The 21,117-nt window shown below is 39.4% G+C and overlaps 1 protein-coding gene across 6 annotated transcripts; it reads right to left on the reverse strand.

The window, feature by feature from the left end:
• Positions 1-364: 364 nt before the first annotated feature.
• On the reverse strand, positions 365-21,108 carry EXTL2 (exostosin like glycosyltransferase 2). Of its 6 annotated transcripts, none has more exons than XM_045801658.2 (7): positions 20,628-21,108; positions 19,968-20,135; positions 17,629-17,704; positions 16,018-16,166; positions 5,492-5,919; positions 4,779-4,849; positions 365-2,465 (listed from the first exon to the last, which is right to left on the reverse strand). In XM_045801658.2, the coding sequence occupies exons 4-7, from the start codon at positions 16,071-16,073 to the stop codon at positions 1,977-1,979; spliced, it is 1,044 nt and encodes a 347-aa protein (XP_045657614.1). In that variant the 5' UTR covers positions 16,074-16,166; positions 17,629-17,704; positions 19,968-20,135; positions 20,628-21,108; the 3' UTR covers positions 365-1,976. The 6 variants fall into 6 exon arrangements, with proteins under 6 accessions (XP_045657614.1, XP_045657615.1, XP_087722262.1 ...); XM_045801659.2 differs by lacking the exon at positions 20,628-21,108 and adding an exon at positions 20,362-20,616; XM_087866136.1 differs by lacking the exon at positions 20,628-21,108 and adding an exon at positions 14,337-14,395 and having other exon boundaries at positions 19,968-20,328.
• Positions 21,109-21,117: the final 9 nt, after the last annotated feature.

A 21,117-nucleotide genomic window follows, 5' to 3' on the forward strand; every position in this document is an offset into this window, starting at 1 on the left:
CATGCAGTTTCCTGAGCATTATCTCTTCTCCCGATCATCTGGAGCAAGAATAAGGGGTGTACAGAGGCAAACAGTTTCTGTAGAATCACAGCCACAATGCAAAGGTCTCTGTATCACAGACTGAACTTCACTTTGTGATCACATTTGCTCCCTAATGTCTGAAAGACAGGATACGATTAACTTATGTGATGTTTAAGTTTGAGAACACAAAATGCGAAATAACATCTGGGAATATTTTCCCACTGGAGAATCCCCCCCCTCCCCCCGGGGAAGGTAGCTAATGCCTCTGCTTTACCCTGAGCAAAGTATTAGAATATTTAGAAATTTGTAAAAATACGGACCACAAAAATGGGAGTCTGCTTAATTAAGAGAACATCTGCATGGTAGAAGTTTATTTTATTTATCTGCCAGGTGAATTCCAAGAGGCAAAAAATCACTACCAAGGTTGGCCAAAGCAGATAACGAACAATATAGGTTTTTAGTGAGGTTCTGGGTTCTACTGGTTTTATCTGACTGCATTAAGACACATACACATGCCAATGTAAAGAAACAACATATACTGAACTAACTGCACAGAGACCTCCTCGTTGGAACATTAAGCATGATTATTATAATATTTTCACAGCTTTGCAAATGTGAGAATATAATGACATTAGGGGAGGAGGACGGGGGAGAGGAAGAGGAGAAGGTGGTAGACAGGGGCTTAATTAAGTATTCCTTGCTACTAGTGTGAACAAGGACCAAACACAGACACTACGTGGAACACAGATACTAATTCACATAACAGAGTGAGCAAGTTAACAATTTACCGAAGCAGACTCCCTATAAAATTCCTCTGCTATGATTCAGTTCTCTTATTTTTTTCCTGTATCTATATAATCAAAATATCATCATGATGAATAATGCCTTGAGTCTTTTTTGGAAAAAAAAAAAAAAAGCAGCAGCAGCAGCTCTGAATACAAGAGATTAACTTTGTGTATCATACACATAACGCTTTAGTACCCATGAGATAATCAATCCTATGCCCTAACGATAAAGATCTTTCGATACTAAGGGTTGTAACTTTTGCCAGTTCCTAATTAATCATTCTTTCAGAAGATTATTTTATAAGTTTCTTAAACAACACACAGTTTATGTAAAATGTAAGAATTAACATACACTCTCAAGGTCGGATTCAGGGACAAAATGCACTACCTGAATCTAGTAACACATTGGCTCCTTCCTGCATAGAAGTAACACATAAGAAACACAGGGTGCACTTTTTTGTGATCCATGCAGTAAATGTTCACAAAAATCAAGCAAACAACTAGACATCCTTCAGCTACTAAAGTGAACTCTCCCAGTCACAACAGACGTATCAATGAAAATCAAAAGCACTGATGGTTGCATCAAAACCATGCCAGGCCGAGTTAGTGCTGGAAAGGGCTGTTGAAAGACCTCAATAAAAGCACTGAGAGTCATGAGTTTTCCACTTGTTTTTATAAGGGATTGAGACTATTCTCCCTTCACATGGCTTTTCTCTACGCCACAGGCTTTTGCTAACGAGGCATTTCAGGCTTCAAATGAAAACAATCATCCTTTAGGGAAAAAGCTGAGAAATGCTTTTCTGGAGTTTCTGATCCTGGAGACAACTTGCTATAGGTCCTTAAGGCAAATGCCAGGAGTCGAAGAAATTGTAGAAGTCTCAGAATGTAAACAAGAAAATCGCTGACCAAGGAGTTCTATCCGTGGATGAAAATTCCTCGCAAAAAGACCTATCTAGAGAGTACCAGCTTCTTGGTTTTTGAAGTTCCTGTGAATTTTATGTCCTAGAAGCACGGTACATTTTTCTTCCTTTGTAGAGACTTCGTAGTGGATAAAAGTTCATGATGTTGCTTAAAAAAAAACCCAAAAAACAAAACCAAACACCAACGCTAGCAAAGAGGAGCTACTCAAATACTAAGCAGTTTTGAGGTTTGTTTTTGTTTGTTTTAGTTTCATATTTTACTCTTGTGGTTGGCATAGGGAAAACCAAACTGAGAAATCATGATGTTGGAGTATTTTAAGGGCATGCTATCGTAGATACTAACAAGCTTATTTATACAGTAAGACCTCTGCAGAAAGTGCTCAGCTCGATGCCACATTCCAGGATAGCCACCGTTGGATTCTTTTTCTAAATTGCCCATGTTTACAGGTTTCACAAATACCCCTGAAGTCTTCCCGGTGCTCTTGGCAATGATAAAATTCATGGCAATATCATCACAGTTCTGGAATTCATCTATCAAAGCATGGACAGCTGCAGGTTGCCTCTGAAACAGGTCAAGGTATTTGCTATGGAAGAATGAGGCTCCAATCAGCACCATAGAGTACTGGTCGCCATTTCCAAACCCCGGTGTTTGCAGTTCAAAACCTCCATAACTGTAGACACCTGATGAAGTAGAGACATGCTTTCTAGGAACAAATCCTACAATTTGATCAGGAAATTGCTGGAAAGATGGAAAAAGAACAATTAAGGGTGGCATTTCTTGAGAGCAGACATGGTGAGAAAGGCAATGATTTATTACAGAGAATTAAACTGACTTATCAGCTTTATTTTATTCTTGGCTTCTACATCTCAATTTCATCTAACTCCAGCCAACTTCATAAATCTATGTCCTGATAGGTTCGCAGGTCAAAATTCCATCACAACCCAAACTGCTAACAAAATTTCTAACCTTATAAATGTTCTCTGAATTCAAATGTTCTCTGATACTAATCAAATCTAGTCACCAAAGAGTTGGTTCTTCAAACTTTGCTTCAAAAGAAGATGACTGTATGAATGCTATTTGTTATGGGAGATAAGAAGATATAGCATAATTATTTTGAAAATCTGTTTCAATCTCTTAGGAGTCCATAAAATCGTGGATCTACATGTATGACTCTACTGTTTTTCCATGTTGATTTCAATGTTCTTGAAAGTCACTGTTGATTTTAAACAATGGTATATTTTTCTCCCTTTTCAGATTGGGTGTTTCCTTTTTAAAAATATGAGTAAAAAATATATAATGAGATGTTGTCAGAATCTTTGAAGAAAGGATAGTAGTAAAACCATAAAAGTAAGATGAAAGTAACTAAAAAATGAAACAAAAATCAGCAAACAAGAGAAAACCAGTGAAGCATGGAAAAGAAGTAAGAATTTATACAGTTAAAAGGTTTAGTTCAATCTCATAAGTAATTTGCATTTCACTCATTTACCGAACAGACATTAAACTAGGGACACACACACACACACACACACACACACATATATACAAATCACACTGGGTTAAATCCCATTTCAAAAAAGTCATCATCTGGGGAGGGTATGATCCAGCTATGTGAACAAGGAATTCCCATACTGTGAGATGGTTGTATGTGCAGTTGGGTAAGCGCTGAGGACAGGGTGACAGCTATGCTGCTGGGAGGCAGAGGGGAAGGGCAGGGAGTCAAGGATAAAGCCTGGGGGTCTTCAGAGTAGATGTGCCATTTACATCCTCTAGGAGGGTGAATGAAGTTCCACAGATGGCTAGAGGAGGAAAAGTCATAGCACTAATTAGCAGTAATGGGTGAGCACAAAGGCATGCTAGTTGTCCACTCCAGCCTTGTCTGCCTCTATACCCCAAATTGTTACACTATGCCAGGCACTGACTTTAGGAGTCAGGTTACCTTGGGCAATGGATTGAAACTGTTCTTGTTTATTCTTCTAAATAAAATAATTTTATTATTTATAAAACCTAAAAATCATATTTATCCATCTTTAATTATGGTTTACTTAGATTGTTCTAATTAAACACAGTTCTCCTATTTTTCCCCCACCCACCCCTGATATTTTAGGTAAATTGATTTTTTTACCTGAAATAGAAATTTCACAGCTGGAATATTACATTAGAATTTTTTGCCTAAGAAGCTTTATTTACAGGGCTGGAAAAACTGCTATAGGGGAAAAAACTTGTTGATCTTGGCATAAAGTTAGAAACTGAAGTTTTGAGAGTGCTGATATCTGCAGAGTACTGTGACCACTTAACATTAATATCTAATGTTCTTATATCCCACACAGCTAATTAAGGAGGGTTACTATAGCACAAATGAGACCATTTATTGGGTAACACAGTGTTTAATTATTTGACACAGCTTCAGAATAGTGGTGTGCAGTCCTGGTTTCTGCAACTTGAAATAGCCAGCTACTATTAATTAACACATATTCAATAGCAAAGAATTGGGTTTATAGAATAGCAAATAATTTATGCCTGCTTATCCCAGCTAGGATTTAGGGGGGAAAATAAACCAAAATAAATAAGGAAATAAAACTGCCACCACAATGACGCATGTGGAATTATCACTAATTCCTAAAAAGTTGTCCCAGCATTAGGATTAAATTTTGTGGGTGTAATTAATGCTTTCTTTTAAAGAAAGTTATATACAAGATTAATACAGAAATACGCTTCTCATTGGAGACACATATCTGTGGCCTCATAGAAAAATATCGCTAGATTTTAGCTTTTGCTATACCAGATCATTTCCTCATTGTTCTCTGGAAGGTAGTTCTAGCTCTTCTCCCCAGCATATCAAATATAAATAAAATATAGATAAAAGATACCATAACTTGCAAGTTGGCTTAAATGAACACGAGACATGTTGATTACTATGCAATAAATATATCTGTCTCTTAGATAAAGACTGCCTACACTGTTTGAGATGCCTCCCATATTAACCATGCTGCCCAACTAAACCCTAGATAAAACTTTATACTGATGAATTCATAAAGGACAGAGCAACATTACCTGCCAAACTGAGAAAGCAAAGACAAGGTCTTGGGCGCTAATTAGCGTGTCATCGTCTACCATTAACACCGCTGCAATGAAAGGAAAAAAAATTTATATCCAACAGTTTGGAAATGAAAACAAAACTAGTAATACACAATGGTGCCTAGATAGATCATTCAAACGAATAATTTTCTGAACAAAATTCGTAAACAAGAAATGTATTCTTGGAGAGATTTGTCTGGTAGAAAGAGTGTTTATTTGAATTGTAATTGATATTTATAATTGCCTGAGGGGAAAATTATCATGCAGCTCTCATCCATTATCCTAGAAATGAATGAACCTATAAATAAATAAAACCGAGGGTCTTTTAAGCAAATGCTCATGAAACTGCTCTGAATGGGAGGAAAAGGGAGGTGGCAAAAAAATACATTAGCGTAAGCCGAGTGGCATTTCACCACTTTCTGTGATACCATAATATGTAATTACAGTCGATCTTCTTTCACATTAACCTCTTTGTTGCCATTCCAAGATGTATGTGATTTCTTCCCCACAAAACTGCTTCTTGACATCTTGAAAATTGCCCCTTAAGGTTTTCAAAGTGCTTTCTTTTGATTCATTCTCTCTGCTTTCTCCACATTAGTTGGACAAGCGGAAAGCCAGAAAGCCACACACCCGAACCCCAGTGCTGGTGAGCGACAGCCCACGCTGGCTAGGACCCCAGCAACACTCACCATTGGTTTCCAGTTCAGGAAAGACCTGGAGTCGATTTCTCATCCTGTTTGTTGTCTGTAGTTTGAAGATCACAGGGACAGGGTGAGGCCCTAGAGAGTTCCATAACTCGTCTGGTCCCTTCTCCCCAATGTTGTTCCACACCACAATCACTTTATGCAGATACGGCACGGCTTGATAATGATTTAAGAGTCTCAGTAAGAGATCTGTTCTGTTGTACGTCTGCATTACTAGAGTAAAGGAATCCAGGGCGGACTTGCCCTGGGATTTTATTTCCCTACGCAAAGTGAGCATCTTGTCTTCCTTGATATTTGGAAGTAAAGTGGTCAAAGCCCCGGCTACAAGCAGCAGCACAAGGATGACCACCAAAGAGAAACGAAGCACTCGGATGCCCATCACTCGTCCGGGAAGTTTGCAGATGTGGCAACACCTGGAATAGAAACGGCAACAAGATACAGTGTTAGCATTCTTACTAGTTAACACGTTTTTAGTTTTGCTTTTTTAAGGAGGACGGAGGTAAATCTTAATTTGAGTTGATTTAAATTCAGTTCTCCCTGCCTCCTTGATAGGGTGATTTGGCCTAAGGTAAAAATGAAAAGTGCAGTGAATAGACCTCCCCTTCTGGGCCGGCTTGCTTCTGGAGCTGTGGACAGAAGCTCACCTACACGCAAGCCACAAGAATTAAGCAGTGTATTTTAAAATCTGCCCTCCTTTTAATATGAAGAATTTGGAACGGAGACTATTTTTTCAAATGGGATTACATTTCTCTTAGTAGTGTACTAATTCATTAAACAGCTTTACTGAGATAGCATTGACATAAAAATTGTATATTTTTAATGTGTACAACCAGATGTTCTGATACATGGATATAGCAGGTGTTTGAACAGCACAGGTTTGAATTGCATGGGCCCACTTAATATGTGGATTTTTTTCAATAAAGAGAGTCCAGGACTATTAATGGATTTTGTTTTCCTTAAGATTTTCTTAACAACATTTCCAATTTTCTGACTTACTTTATTGTAAGAATATGGTATTATGTGTTAATCGACTACATTATAGGTAAGGCTTCTCTGGTCAACAGTAGGACATTAATTGTTAAGTTTTGGGGGAGTCAAAAGTTATGCGTGGATTTTCAACTGTGCGGGGCATTGGCCTCACATTGTTCAAAGGTCAGTTATAATCCAGTATACAAAATTTAAATGTACTTTTTGGTAGCAAACTTTTTTCCAAATGAAATCCTAGGCAGAATCCTAATATAAGAAACAGATAATAATGGTAGCAGCAGCAGCAACAAACAATTGTAGTGGGTTCACTACTTATCAGGCCCTGCACTGCATGCTTAGCATGCCATGGTATGTACTTATTCACTCAATAAAAGAAATAAGTAGTTATGAGCGCTTATTGTACCAGGCACTGTTCTAGGGTCTGTGGACACAGCAACGAATAAGATAAAGTCTCTGCAGTTAGACTCAGAGGACATAGTAGAGCGAGGCAGACTTAAAGTAAACTCAAAGATAAGTTAGCATAGTGGTAACGAAGAGAATACATCAGACTGACATAAGCAAGGGCCAGATTACCAGCGGTCTTGTCAGCCAAATAAGGAGTATTGATTTCTCATTAGTTGCGTATAACACCCAGTGCACCATGCAATACGTGCCCTCCTTACCACCCATCACCAGCCTATCCCATTCCCCCACCTCCCTCCCCTCTGAAGCCCTCAGTTTGTTTCTCAGAGTCCATAGTCTCTCATGCTTCATTCCCCCTCTGATTACCTCCCCTTTCTTTATCCCTTTCTTCCCCTACTGATCTTCCTAGTTCTTGTGTTCCACAGATGAGAGAAACCAATCATCGAACTTTACATCAAAAACCAGGGATGTACTATATGGTGACTAACATAATATAATAAAAAAATATTATTATAAAAATATATTAAATTTCATCCATAAAAAAAGAAAAAAGAAAAAGAAAAAAAGAAAAAAAAAGAGTATTGATTTTATTCTAATTGAGTCGGGAAGCCATTAGAGGGGTTTGACCAGGGCAGGGACAGGATCTAGTTTACCTTTTACTATAGTTTGGATACTTACAGAGGTTAAATATCTTTCTCAAGATTATGAAGCAACTAAGCAATGGATCTGGAATCTATAGCCAGGAAAATCTGCTGCCAGAGCCAAGCAGTTCAACATTACAGGCTAGGGATTTACATTCAGGGTGCACTGAGGTACCGGAGATCAGAAGGTACTGTAACCAGCCACGTACTCTCCTATTCCTCACCATAACTAAAGGATCCACCTGCCACGGCTACAGAATAGTAGGTAAACAAGTACGCAATGAATGTGGTCTGGACATTCATTGGTCATACGTTCCTGGCTGATCAGACCCCTCAGTCACGGATGTAAGAAACGACGGAATCGCACAGGCAGTTTTCCAGAGACCCAGAGCTCCGATTTCCTAGCCGCCAATACAGTTCACCATCACCCCTGCTGCCTCCTTCGGGAGCTCTGTTGACTTTCAATTGTTGCCTTTTTTTTTTTTTTTAAATTCTTCTGCTAGTTTTGCTTCTGATTCCAGGTTTTACTTACTCCTCCACAAGCCTGCACAAGCTTTCTAGGTAAGTCCTTATTTTGTATTTTGGCAGCTGAGCCCTCATGCACATCTTAGCATATATATCCTAGATCTGTTCAACTGCTTTGTTCAGGTATGAAAGCCAGAAGTGAGGAAGAAGAATATTCAAACACGCTTATCTATAAAAAGACTGCAAGCAAAAATCAACCAGAAGTTTCTAAACATTTAGAAAACACCCTTAAGAAAAAAATAGATCTTAGAAGCGGAAAGAATGAGATATTATTCTTGATGACTTGAATGGATCCATCATCTACCCTCTTATTATTTTTCATACAGTTTCTCTTCTTAGGGACACCTGGATGGCTCAGTCGGTTAAGTATCTGCCTTCAGCTCAGGTCATGATCCCAGAGTCCTAGGACTGAGTCCTGCATTGGGCTCCCTGCTCTGCTTCTCCCTCCCTCTGCCTCTTCCCCTGCTTGTGTTCTCTCAAATAAATAAATTTTAAAAATCTTAAAAAAAAATTTCTCTTCTTAGGCAATACAATAAAAAAATTCTCTCATCTATTCCACAATACAGACAGATGTGATAAAGCTGGGGGAGACTTCATACTGCTCCCTCCCAGCTGTGGTATGCCGACTGCGCTGAGCCACTGTCGCTGTCCTGTGTACCACTGTCTCTGTACAGTTAGTTTTGGTTGTCGCCGTCTCCTTAGAAAAGTGCACTGTGTGGATACCTAAGCTTGACTCCACACCCTGTGGTTTAACTGGGCACATGCAGCCAGACCACGTTCCACAGGTGATCCCAACACTGTAGTTTAAATCTTCCCATCTCACAGATTAGATTCCCAGTGAAATCTCACTTTAATTTCCAAATGATGTTCAGTCAACCTTTTATTTTTCATGGAGGAGATTTAGCAGTGGTGAATTCAAGTGACAATCCCATTCCCGTGATCTTGTTTCATGTGGTAAGGCATGTTTTGCAATTGTAGAAATGGTTTCTCCATATTTGGTTCAGCAAGGACATGGAAAGACCATATAGACCATGCCTTTAATATCTCCCTTTGAAGTGTATGAGGATGGGGAATGGAGAATTCTAACGGGGCTAGGGGCATCCGCTCCATGACTGGAGAGTGCACTGAGGCATGTGCAAGCAAAGAAGAGCTTATTCATAAGATCAAGGGGATGGTCATTGTCATTCAGCAACTCTCACTTTCCAATAGTCCAGATTTGGAAAGCAATGTTACCTTGTAGTAACCTTTTCAGAGAGTTTTCAAAGAATATTCTCTCCTGGACTTTCTCTGTAGCATGTTCTGTTAAGAAAAGCAATTTTGTGTCTCTCCTTTTAACACAGCCTCACTCAAGATATGAATAAAATGAATTATTTTTGAAGTAACCTCAGCTTACTATGATTATTTTTCAAGGACAGTAATTTAAGGCTTTAGAATACAATGTTTTCATTGCATGTACCCTCTTACTAAAACAACACATACTGTTAATGTAGTCGACAAGGAAAAGCCATTATGAATTAATAATCTTGGTTCAAAGGCCTTGAAAATCCTTCTAACATATTGAATCAAAAGCAGGTCTCATAAAACACATTTTCAGTTCTGCATAAAAATGGCTAGCTATGAGCACTCAGAGCAAAGAATCATCTGACAATTGCATTAAAATATACCCTGATTAAAATCTTTGTGTTCATTTTCCACAACTGAGTAGGAACAGCATACTGCAAAACTTACACAGAGGTGTTTCTAGTTTCTAAAGCAGACGTGGGTAACTATCTGGCAATTTTAGTGTAGAAAAAGTAATGAATTTAATTACTATAGCCTACTAGAAATATAATTATGTAATTATATTTATATATAATTATATGCCCTACTATAAATATACATTGTCAAAGACACTCATGAGTATTTCACTTTTACCGATACTTTTAAGTAGGATTCATCCCCATGCCCATCATAGAAATTTCCTCTTTCAGATAACTTCTAATCCCCTATTTTACCTGTATCAAAAATGTGTTGGGAGATATGAATAATTTATCTTTAGAAATGCAGTATAAATATTTCATGTGGTATTTATTAAATAATGCAACCCAATACAATTATGTAAAATTTTTAGTCTGTATGGAAAAGCAAGAAGAGCAAGAACTTCAGAGACTGCAGGGCAAGTGGCACATCTGTACTTTGAGAACAGGTGAAGTCTGGAACTCCACTGTAGGCCCGCTAGAAACAGTTTCAGATCAGCTTGGAGAATAACGATGACTTCACTGGCTGTCTGGATTTCAGTTTCTAGCTTTCGTCTACTCTTTCTCTAGAGAAAGAACTTATCACCTAATTCACAGCTTTGAGCTTGAACTGGAGATATGAGGAAGAGCACAACTAGGATAGTCTCCATCTTACATGGAAAGAACCAAGAAGTAAAGGGAGGCACCTTCCAGTTCTCTTGCCCTCAATTCCTCCACCTTCTTCGTATATTTTTTAAATTTCTTTTTAATGTCTGTATATATTTACTGACACCCTGTCTCATTCTAAAAAGGATCTGACAGCTCTTAGACTATTCCTTCTCTGCCTTTCTCCAGTCCATGGCTACCGTAGATTAAATGTGACTTTAATAAACAGGGTAAATGTCAGCAAACCCAAAGGTCTTCCTTTCTCTTCTCCTGATCATCTGAAAAATCAAAGACCCCCAAATTATTTTTGCACATACGTTAACTTACTAGTTCTTCATAGGTAGAGAGCATATCCTTTTAGTTATTTTCATATGGTTATTCTAGCATCTTCTACACCAGGGGTTTTCAACAGGGAACGACTCTGTTCTCCATATGACATGTGGTAAAGACTGGAGACATTTTTGATTGTCAGGACTGGGGAAGAGATGCTTATCGAGTGGGCAGATGTCAGAGTTGCTGCTAAAATCCTGTAATGGACAGGACACCCCCCAAAGGGAAGAATTATCCAGCTTAACATGCCAATAATGCTGAGGTTGAGAAACCCTGCTCTACATAGACTGTACCTAACAAGACGTACCTGAACATGATCAGAGGACAGACTGTTAGCCAGGTGGCCTCTGAAAACCCCACTGCTTGGGTTATACTCAAACAGTAAGAGATAAAGCCGTAGCTCCAAAACTGCCCCAATATTTAAACGCTTTACTGTACACACATAAACTGAAAGAGCTCAGAGCTCTAAGTCACTTCCTTATTTCATAGAGAACTCAAGGTCCAGGCATAAGGAACTTGCCTAGGCTCATGCATGTGGCACACTTAGTGGCAGAGCCAGCAAAAGAATCAAGATCTGCTGACGGCATAGTCCAGGACTCTTTCCACTGTGTCATGCTAAATTCTGCAAGGATGTATCAAAATATCAGTACATAAGACTGTCACTATCTGTACAATAATATAAGTATTCATGCTTGGTATGCTGGGGTATTTTTTTACAACTTTATTAAGAATTATTTCATATACCCTAAATTTCACCCACTTAAAGTACAATGGACTCTTCAACAACACAGGCATTAGGGATACCAACCACTCCACCCTGCAGTCAAAACCCCATCTATAGCTTTTAACTCCCCCAAGACTTAACTACTAGCAGCCCACTGTAGACCAGAAGCCTTAGAGTAACATAACCAGTGGATTAACACATATTTTGTATGTTACACATATTATATACTCCGTTCTTACAATTAAGTAAGCAAGAGAAAAGGAAATGTTATTAAGAAAATCATAAGGAAAAGAACATCCACTTATAGCACTGTACCATATTTACTGAAAAATATCTGCATGTTCATGGATCCGCGTAGTTCAAACCCATGTTGTTTGAGGGTCAACTAAGCACTTCATTGGCTTTTGATATATTCACAGAATTGTGCAACCATCACCACAATCTAATTTTAAAACATTTTCAACACCCCAAAAAGAAACCCCAGACCCATTCATTAGCAGTCATTCCCCCCATTCTCATCTCCCCCAATCTTGTCCCCCACCCCCTCACCAGGCAATCACTAATCTACTTTGTCTCCATAGATTTGCCTATTCTGGACATTGCATATAAATGGAATCCTACAGTATGTGGTTGTTGTGTCCGGCTTTTTTCCCTTAGCAGAATGTCTTCAAGGTTCACCCATATCATAGTATATACATTAGTACCTCGCTCATTTTGCTTTATTGCCACATAACATTCCATTCCCACGTAGACATAACACATTTTGTTTATCTGTTCATCAGTTGCTGGACATTTGGGTTGCTTCCACAGTTTGCTATTATGAATAACGCTTCTATGAACATTCACGGACAGGTTTTTATGTGACCATATGTTTTCATTTCTCTTAGGTATATACTTAGGAGTAGAACTGTGGGGCCGCTATGTCAGAAATTTTTTAATATCTGAGACTTGAATAGCTTTTGGAAGAGCATTATTTGAAACGTTAAAAAAAATTTCTTAACTGTGGGTATAAGAGTAAGAAAGTAAATAATGCACATCTATAAGCCAACAGTTGGAAATTCTCCAATGGGTGCCTCTAAACGGACCAGGCAATTCGAATTTTCGAAGACCCACTATTCAGTATTTACTTATATCATCTCTCCAAATTCCCTAGAAGGAATGCCGTTGAATGAATAATTCTTTTCTCAGGGCTAGTTCCTCCAGACTGAAAAAGCAACAATCATCCAGACTGAAGCTGAAAACAAATATGCCAGAACATGGTATGAACAAAGATTAGTTATGTCCTCTGACTCATAAAGTAGAAAAGCAGGGAGCAGCCTGATGTTGTACATTGAGAAGCTGTCTTTTTCATTTTGATGCCACAGATGGCAGAGAACAGTAACTATTCTGTCATTTCACCACTGGATTTGTCTCATATTGTACAGATTGTTTTCTCCTCTGGTTGATCCTGCAAAATATGTACTTGCTAAAAACTGATGATTATAGAATACAGATGCTCAGAAAGGGGCCCTCAGCTGCCAAGACGTAAAATCATCTCCACAGTGGAACGCAGAGGCCAATTCAGAACCTGGGCTTTCCTTCCGTGAACACGCGCACGAGTTGGGAGAGACAGCTATGCACCTGCTGAGCAGTTTCTGACCAGGTTTATAGCACACAGATGACACTCACTGCTCAGCCGTGGCAAAGAGACACTTGGTGCCAAGTGCCAGAAGGACTTTTCTTTTACGGTACTGACAGCCAGTGTGCGGGCCAGGACTCCATGTGTTGGTACATGCTATTTCTCCACCTACAAAGCCCTTTCCTGTCCTCAGTGCTCCTGGGAACTCAGAAAATAGCATCACTAGGCTTTGTTTCTAGGTATTAGAACCATTGACTATGCTCCTTTTTGAATCTGACTGTATCTGGAAGGCAGTTTCCATTAGTCTTTATCATCCAGAACAGCGCCAAGCTCATTTTTTGAGTAAGTGCTCCTAATTCTTTGTGGTTAAATGGGGTGAGAGAATCTCCTTTTTTTTTTTTTTTTTTTTTGGTGCAAAATGGTGGTTTATTTAAGCGCGGGGACAGAACCCCTGGGCAGAAAGAGCTGCTGCTCTGGGGTTGTGAGGGAGGGAATCTCTTTTTAAATTGTCTTCAACTCGGGGTCCCCAGGTGGCTCACTTGGTTAAGCGCCTGCCTTCAGCTCAGGTCATGATTCTGGAGTCCCAGGATTGAGTCCCACATCAGGCTACTCAGCAGGGAGTCTGCTTCTCCCTCTGACCCTCTCCCCTCTCATGTTCTCTCTCTCTCAGTCTCTCTCTCAAATAAATAAATAAAATCTTTAAAAATAAATAAATAAAATAAATAAAAAATAAATTGTCTTCAACGCCACAATGGGTAAGAAATGCTTGAAACTAACAGAACAAACTTAAATGCAAATGAAGGCCCAGTTAAGACTAGAGAGCACCCAAGAAACCAATCCCTATGTAAAAGAGCTGAGTTATCCCCATTTGGTGACTAGCACAGCCAATAAGAAATGTGGTCTCAAGCACAAGCCACTTTTCTACTTTCAGTTCTGTGGCCAAGCTACTTGACAAATAAAAGACACCCAGAACCTTTTTTTTTTTTTTTTTTTTGCCTCTTTTCAAAGATATTCTGCATTAAAATACCTTTGCACATCCTTGTTTCTATGGAAGCTCTTGGAGAATGAGCTGATTTGCTTTGGGGGGAAATCATCACTTCTTAGATAATATTGTCCTTGTGAATTTCCCCAAACTTTTAGGAGCTAACAAAAATTAGAAGCTAGATGACTTAATCTGGCAGGCAGCATACAAGATTTAAACCAACAGAAAATAAAATCTTACCTAGTTGAGAAATGAAATTTTAGTTTGGGTCCAGGAACTGATCCGAAAAACCCCTTTGACTTCAGGATGACCAGCAGAAAAAGAAAACTAAGTGAGAACACTGCCACCAAGTGTCATTCACCATTGCCCATAGTAAGCCTCTTGCATTAAAATTTCAAGCTGCATACACTAGAATTTACTTCACGGCAAAACACAGAATGCCAGAAATAGCACATGAAAGGTCACTTTTCTTTACAAGTCCTTTCCGGGTGCTATCCAGTATTCTGGGAAGAGTTTTGCCTTTAGTATTTTCCACATATTCAAGAAATTCATTCTTTTCACTGTTATTTTAGAAGTGCCATACCACTTTTCTCATCCTTTACCAACTGCTATCTTCTGCTCCCTAAATGATTTTCCCTCACTCTTTCTCCTGAGGAACCCATCTGTTCTTACAAGGCTCTTCCTAACTCCCATTACTTTCTTCACAGGTCTAAATACATCAAAATAAGCTAAATGGGGGCGCCTGGGTGGCACAACGGTTAAGCGTCTGCCTTCGGCTCAGGGCGTGATCCCGGCGTTATGGGATCGAGCCCCACATCAGGCTCCTCCGCTATGAGCCCGCTTCTTCCTCTCCCACTCCCCCTGCTTGTGTTCCCTCTCTCTCTGCCTGTCTCTCTCTCTGTCAAATAAATAAATAAAATCTTAAAAAAAAATAAGCTAAATGATTTTGTGTTACCAATAAATATGCTTTATTATTCGTATTTAGGAATAGGACATTTTTTAGGAATAGGAAAAACAGGAGTAGAAATAGACTTATAGTAAAAATAAATGATAAAAGTGTCCATAATGTGGGATTCATCTTGTGGTCCTGCTGTACTTAGGATCGAGTGTACAGTGTTCCGAATGGAGCTTTTGGATCCATGACCACAATCTGGATCAACTGGGTAGTGGACTGGCGATTAGGATGAATACGATTAGTCTTTTCTATTCACGGTATAACTGGCTACATATATAAGATGACTGAGAGCCTGTCCTTTAGAAGGCTTAGTTCTGGCCCTCACTGCATTTTGAAACTGTCGTTCTGAAACAGTATTGCTAAAGCAGATTGATAAATAGCTACCTTCACTGCAATATCACATTTGAATAGATAGATGCTGTGACAGGTCATTTCTCACTGCGGGCTGTAAGGGAAGAATTTCCGTACTGGGCACATTAAAGATCAAGTCCTCCTGTTGGCAGCCAAGCAGAGAGAGCCATTCTTTATAGGTAAGTCAGGTTTGAATGAACACCAAGGGCAGCATTTAAAGGCGGGATAACAGACAGTAAGTACCTGTGTTTCTACTTCCCTCCCCAGTCCCACCCCTTTATCCATAGCAAAAGCTGCCCAATAGTCCTGGCATTTTTTTTTCCCTCCTAAGCCTGTACAAAGCATCAGATTCCTTTTCTATGCTTCCTCAGACAGCTACTATCAATTAACTGGATTTGTTCCATTATCACTGATTTAAGAGGAAATAACATATAAGTATTATGTGGAACTTTTTTTTTAAAGTACCTCCTCCTTTAATCCAGCCACTTGTTACTGAGGCAGACAGCGAGGTCCGCTCTACTCTCAAAGCGCCCGGGTTATACTAGATAAAACTGTGCTAGATAAAAGTTTACTTTAGCCTTGCATCTTTCTCCTGGAATTGTTAATTAATGGTACCTATGATGAAGATAATGATGATGATGATGTTTGGAGATGACCAATTCCATGGACATGTATTAGGGCAGGAGTAGGAATGGTCTTATTTCTAAGAGCAACATCCATGACTTGTAAGGATCCAAGGAGTCAATGCATCCTAAGAAGAAAGCCTAGAAATAGAAAAGCATTTTTAGCTCAGTACAGTGCCATGCAAAATTAGTTCCAGAAATGGGTCAAAAAGAAACCAAGTACATCTGCAAATATATTACTTTTACCATTCTAGCATAATAGAGCTTTTCATTTGAACTTCTGTTTCAGTCACAGGAAAACGGAGAGAAGGCAAGATTGTTAGGCAACGGATCTCTGGAATATTCTATGGAAACTTCTCTCTTTTAGGAAACAGTGGTGTTCAGCAATAAACTCACATTCCAAAATCGCTAAGAGAAACAGATCTCATACATATGAATTATAATTTATAAATAGTTTCAGATATCAAACCTAACATCAAAGCAATCCTGGCTCATACAAGCTTTCTAACCTTATTAGAGGAAGGTCTGAATCCCCGTGGTAAATATCCATCAGTCAACAAATATTTACAGTACTTACCCCGTCAGAACCTGTAAAGCACTGTCAGGCACTAGGGATGGTAATGCAAAGAGCACCCAGTTCCTGCCCTCACAGAGCTCAGCAATAGTAATGAAAACTATCAGACCTCTGCCACTTGTGTGTTATATAATATCTCAAACCAGTAAGGTTTCAAATCTTTAGAGACAAGGAAATTAAAATATATCCACCCCATTTTAGAGATGGGATAGTGGAGACTCAGAATATGAAATGATTTTCCCTGAGCCACAGAAAGAGTGATAGGTCACACCAAATTCCACACTTGCGCCATTTTGTATTTTCAGTGTCTTGCATAGTCTCTTATCTTCAGCTTTGTTCTAGTCTACAAGAACATTTCAACTTTATGGATATTGGCTTTATTCCGTAAGCTGAACTATTTTGATGGGTAAAGACTAAAGGAGGTCCTACGGTATTTTCTAACAGATCCTGGCTCAAGTAGCAACTTTTATTTCCAAGGAAACAAGAGTATCTCTAGAGGAAATAATTCTTCTCAGATAAAAATATTGGTACTACACTCAGGTTCACAGCAGCATTGTTCACAAGAGTCAAAAGGTGGAAGCAACCCCATATCCATTAACAGAAGAATGGCTAAACAAAATGTGGTATACACATATAATGAAATACTATTTAGCCTTTAAAAGGAAGGAAATTCTATCACATGCTACACCATGGATGAACCTTGAGGATATTATACTAAGTGAAATAAACCAGTCACAAAAAGATAAATACTTATATGAAGTATCTAGAGTAGTCAAATTCATAGAGATAAAAAGTAGAATGGTGGTTGCCAGGGGCTGGGGGAAGGATGAAATGGGGAGTTGGTTAATGAGTACAGCGTTTCAGTTCTGCAAAATGAAAAGGTTCTGGAGAATGGTTGATCAACAATGTAAATATTCTTCATACCACTGAACTATACACTTAAAAATGGTTAAGATAGCAAATATCATGTTATGTGTATTTTACCACGATTTTTAAAAAACAAACCAAAAAAACCATACTGGTACTTACCTCATTATGGTAATTTGAACTTTTTAAAAATTTCCTTTATGGCTTCTGTAATTGATAGGAACAGGATCTCTTGGTGCTATTAGGGGAAATCAAAGATTTTTCTGTGACATTTTTGTCAATCATCAGGAAATTTTTAAAAATGCTTTTAATGTCATGGCCTATAGGCTTCAAATTATTTTTAGAAATTAAAAAGAGCTATTCTGTGTTCTAAAAATTTAATTTAGGCAGTGAGATAGATAACGTCTTCCTGTGAGGTTGGAGCTAACCCTGCTATATTTTTGTTTTCACCTTTGGGAAGTATGCAGAAGCAGAATAAACTCCTATCATCCTGCCTATCTACTGTGGTTACACATTAGAAACCTAGATGCCGTATATATGTACCATGGAGCAAAACCTTGGAATGCATTAGCAATTTACACTTATACTTGATTTCTAGATTTTTAAAAACCTGTAGTTTTATCCTAAAAACCTGTAGTTTAATCCACCATTAGAGCTTCTTTATTCAGTCGAGGCTCACGGGGCATTCAATTTGAAGTATCTAAAAAAGCATGGGGTCTAAAATAGGGCTGCAGCTAAATGCCAGGGTTGATTACTGAGGAATGACAGATGGCATCCTTCCTATTCCTTACTGACTACTGCCTGAAAGGAGCTGGAACCCTGACTGGAGATAAGCGTCTGCCCCTTCATTCTCTCTGCATTCATTTCTCGTAGTCCTCAATCACATGTCTGAGAAGCTGGAGTTTTTTTTTCCCTCGTATAGTCTGCCTAGTTAATCTAATGCAATTAATTAGTAGAAGATGATCTAAACAAATACTTCGAAGTTCAGGGCAGAAATCCATTTATTCAAAAATGTTCATTACTCTATTTTATAACCTTAAAAACCCCATTTAATCTTTTAAGACATGAAGGAATTAAGAATTATGATTGGAATCTTTCAAAATCCTGCATCTCTAATGACCACCTGAATTGAGCTGAAGAATCATTTTCGATTTTCCAAAATGATGTTCTTTCATGAAACAAGTTATTGAAGGGTAACAGGATGGCTGGGACAAAAGGCTTGGTATATATCAAAAGACTCACTGAGTGACAGTTGTCTCCCTTTGATACACCAAGGGCATACACTGTGCTCATCTTGAACATTACACAATTCTAAAATCTTAGACTGATTTGCCTGTCACCCTCTCTCCTCACATCAGCTTCTTCTTCCCATAAAATCCTTCCATGAAAAGAACTTTGACTTAACTGGCTTTATAATTATTTTCTTCCTCCCACCCTGTGCCCAGCACAGAGCCTTCCAGAGAGTAGACACTCATTAAATGACCGCTGAATGAAAGAAACTAACATTAACTTTGATATGACAATATATATTGGTCAACATATATGGAAGAAATTTTATTTCATAATGACAAAAGAAGTGAGACACGAACATTTTCCACTCATGGAACTTTTCCTCATTTAACTAGTGTTCAATTTCTATTTCCAATAAAATGCCTTTAGTATTGAAGTTAGTAATTACGTCGTCTAAGACTGAAAGATGTTAAGTGGCATTGCCACTTTTTGAAAGGAGAAGGCCCTCGCAGGAATATCTGTATCTTTGAGACTGGGGAGTGGGGCAATTTGGGAGGTCCAGGAAACCAATATAACTGAAATTAAACTTCAGTTTCTCCAACTTTTTCAAAAGTATTTGAAAGGAGTAATGGGGTAATGCAGATTTCTCCATAAACCAGCTGAGCAATTTCTCATTCATAGCAGTATAGGATAAAATGCAGAATTCATTTTCAAAGGTGGAATGCAAAAATACAGGCTCAAATTGCAGCTGACCTTGATGAATTAAGAGAATACTGGAAATCGGTTACTTGAATTCGGTTATTTCTATATACTCCCCCTCCCCCCGTTACATCGTATTGAAACAAAGCAGTTTTGGAGAAAACCCCAATTACCATGGAAATATTTATCTTTAACCTAGTCTGCACTCACTTAATATTTCCCCAGCAGTGCAGCAGAATAAAATTCAAAGTCTATGGCTCATATAAAAGCTTCCTAAAAAATATAAATAAATTCTATTAATTGAAAATGTTTCTATGTTTACGTTAAAATAACGAAACATAGGCCAAGAAAGGCAAAGATAAAATACTCTTTACAGAACTTAATTTCTGGAATCTAGCTGTTTTACACAGCAGTTTTAATTAACATGAACACTGAAAAAAATAACATTTTCAAAAATAAAGACAACGAATCACTACCCCACTCACGCACAAAGTTGCAAGAACGAGAGCAAAACATGCATATATCCTCACTGCAAAATGTGTTTAACACGAGAGCATTTGCTATTTCCTTACCTCGAGTGCAGAAGATTGCAGTGGGGCCAGCCGATTTATTAGCTTGCAGCCTGGTTCTCACAAAACGGAAGGGGCGTCTCGCTTGCTCATTTTTTTGTTTTTTCTGTTTTTGTTTTTTTCTAAAGCCAGCAGCGTGCATCCACCCTGCCTCATTCGCTGAATGATAACCTGGAAAAAATACCGCCCGCAAAGTGAGCGCCTGAAGCAGGGGACAGTCCCCGGGTGGCCGCCCCTCCCTCCCGGTGACGCTCCACTTCCTGTTAGACTAAAAGGCTGTTCCCAAGAAGCTCGGTTTTGTAGTTTCCAGCCCACTTCCAAAAGCCGGTCCTCCTTTTCCCCCCGTTTCTTCCCCAAGGTAACAACTTTTAATCATTCACGTGACGGACCACCTGACCTTATCCAAACAATTCTCCGGAAAGGCTCGCGTAGGAACGTTCCAACGACTGTGGGTGCCCAGGACAAGCCCGAGAGCTCGCGTCTCTGCGCCACACCGACGGGTCAGCTCCTCCAGCACCTCCCTCAAAGGCGCAGGGAGGTTCTGACAAGAATTACAGCCGCAGCTGCGGCCCCCGGGATGACCTGGAAGTGAAGGGGACCTGCACGAACTCGAGAGTTTTGGGGGGTTCGCGGGTTGAGATTGTCCGGGAAGCAATGCCTTACCTAAACCTCAGTTCCAACACGGTCTCGTAGAGGTTTCCTTTAAAGGGCTTCTTCTGGATTCATTTAACATTCTTTCGAAAGGCATGTATTGATTGCCTCACACTTGGCAGTACGGAAGTCCAGGCGCGGTTTTCGGGGACTGGATTACTAGGATTTGGGTGCTCACCGAGTTCACCCAGCAAAAGCATCACTTGCGCTTCCTGCGGACTGGCGGCTACAGAACACGTTGCCGCCTGGGTTCTAAAGCATTGCCATCTCAAGCACAGGGATTTAATGCAAGTAGGGGGAAATGGCGAAAGGGCAGGCGCTGGACGCCAGCGCATCCGGGAACATCCATGGTAGGCGGTCGGGGTGGGCGACAGCGGGCCCTCAACCTCCCAGTCATCCCAGTCTGTGGGCCGCCACCTCAGGATTTTCTTCGTGCCTCCATCCCAGGCCAGCGCATTAACCACCTAGCAGTTGCCACCTTTTTCTGCCCCCTACACGCCCC

Source organism: Ursus americanus, chromosome 12 (assembly GCF_024610735.1).
Source record: "Ursus americanus isolate L20-20 chromosome 12, mUrsAme1.1.p, whole genome shotgun sequence".
NCBI lineage: Eukaryota > Metazoa > Chordata > Mammalia > Carnivora > Ursidae > Ursus > Ursus americanus.